The 1,596-nt window shown below is 44.7% G+C and overlaps 1 protein-coding gene across 1 annotated transcript; it reads left to right on the top strand.

Annotated features, from left to right (window-relative positions):
• Positions 1–337: 337 nt before the first annotated feature.
• CCDC70 (coiled-coil domain containing 70) lies at positions 338–943 on the top strand (the record flags this gene model as incomplete). Its single annotated transcript, XM_084619162.1, has 1 exon — positions 338–943. One exon carries the CDS (start codon positions 338–340, stop codon positions 941–943), a length of 606 nt encoding a protein of 201 aa, XP_084475288.1.
• Positions 944–1,596: the final 653 nt, after the last annotated feature.

Below are 1,596 nucleotides of genomic sequence, written 5' to 3'. Positions count from 1 at the left end.
ACACCTACAATGAGATACAGGATCCCTGCCCAAATACTGCGCTAATTGATGCTATATAAGTGCCATCCAAAGCTAAGGCTTTTGACTTTGTAAACATCTGTATTTATGGTGAAGCCATATTTTAAACCCCCCGATTTACACAATTACTGCATATGTTTGAGCAATTCCAATTACGATAGTCATTGCTGACATCTTGACACTTCTCTATTTGATGGGCTATAGGATGTGACAGGCTGGACTGGGCTTGGACCATGCCTTGCCCTCACAAGGCTCCGTAAGTGGTGAGAGCTTTCATCAAGGTTGGCAAGTGAATGAATAAAACTGCCATTGCTGCTAGATGTCCTACACCTCCCGCCAGAAGCAGCTCATTAAGAAGCTATGGGATGAAAAAGTTTTTCGGGAGGAAATCAAGGCTTTTCAGGAGAAGATCAAGGGCTTTCGGGAGAAGATGAATGCCTTTCAGGTGAAGATCAGGGCCTTCAGGATGGCGATCCAGGCCTTCTGGGAGGAGGAAAACCCCATCTGGGAGGAGGAAAATGCCTTTCGGGAGGCAGAAAAGGCTTTCCGGGAAGACGGAAAAGCCTTCTGGGAGGGGTACAGGGACTTCTGGAAGGGGTATAATGCTTTCTGGAAGAAGGACAAGGCTTTCTGGAAGGAGGATCAGGTCCTCTGGGAAAAGGACAAGGTTCTCCTGGACGAGCACCAGGTCCTGTGGGCAGAAGAAAAAGCTCTCTGGGCAGATGAAAAAGCCCTCCTAGAAGAGGAAAGAGCTTTCTGGGAGGATGAGGAAGCCCTCCGAGAAGATGAAAAAGCCCTCCAAGAAGATGAAAAATCTATCTGGGAAGGGGCATTTGGCCTTCTGAGAGGAGAACAATTACTGCTAGCTGTAGTTATCAATGCTCCTGGGGGTCATGGTCCAGATATTCTCAGAGGAAGAGGGTAGCCCAAGGGAATGAAAACAAGATGTAAATTATTCTGCTGGACGCAAAAACCAATATTTGGAAAGTCACGTATGCTGAAGCAGCTGTGTAATTAGTCAGTTTCCCTCTTTGCTTTGATTACCCTTCTGAAATAGCCTCTTTGATCCCAGAAACCTGATAAAAGCCTAATGGAATTTCAGTAGAACTATTTTACAGTGTAATTTGCTTTAAGATGATTGCATTTAGGTTTTCATTACATTATTTATTGTTCTGGGATCTTGTGCACTGGTAAATGGCATGAAGCTGTCATGCACCACCCCAGTTTCCAAACCTCTCATCTGTAAAACAGGTGGTTGATGTTCAGTGGGTGCTAACATACCAAAGAAAGAGGATTTACCAGCGGAGTCCAAGATCATCATAATTATAAATCTGCTGATCCACCAGTGTAATGCGAGTCAGTGGAGTTACACCAGCATATCACTGGAATAAGGCAGTGGTGTTTTAGGCCCCCTCTTTATATTTAAGAGACATTGTGCTAAAGTCAGTGATGAGAAAACTCTTGCTCTTCCCCAACATTATGCTTTTGATCTTCCTCCTCATTGCTCTCTGGAGTCTGATGTGGATAGGTCATTATTGGTCATCCTTTAGTTTCTTCCAGGACTCCAGCTCCATCTGT

The sequence above is a fragment of the Lepidochelys olivacea genome, assembly GCF_965140295.1.
Source record: "Lepidochelys olivacea isolate rLepOli2 genome assembly, chromosome: 1".
Classification (NCBI taxonomy): Eukaryota; Metazoa; Chordata; order Testudines; family Cheloniidae; genus Lepidochelys; species Lepidochelys olivacea.
This window is presented reverse-complemented; position numbering and strand designations above follow the sequence as displayed.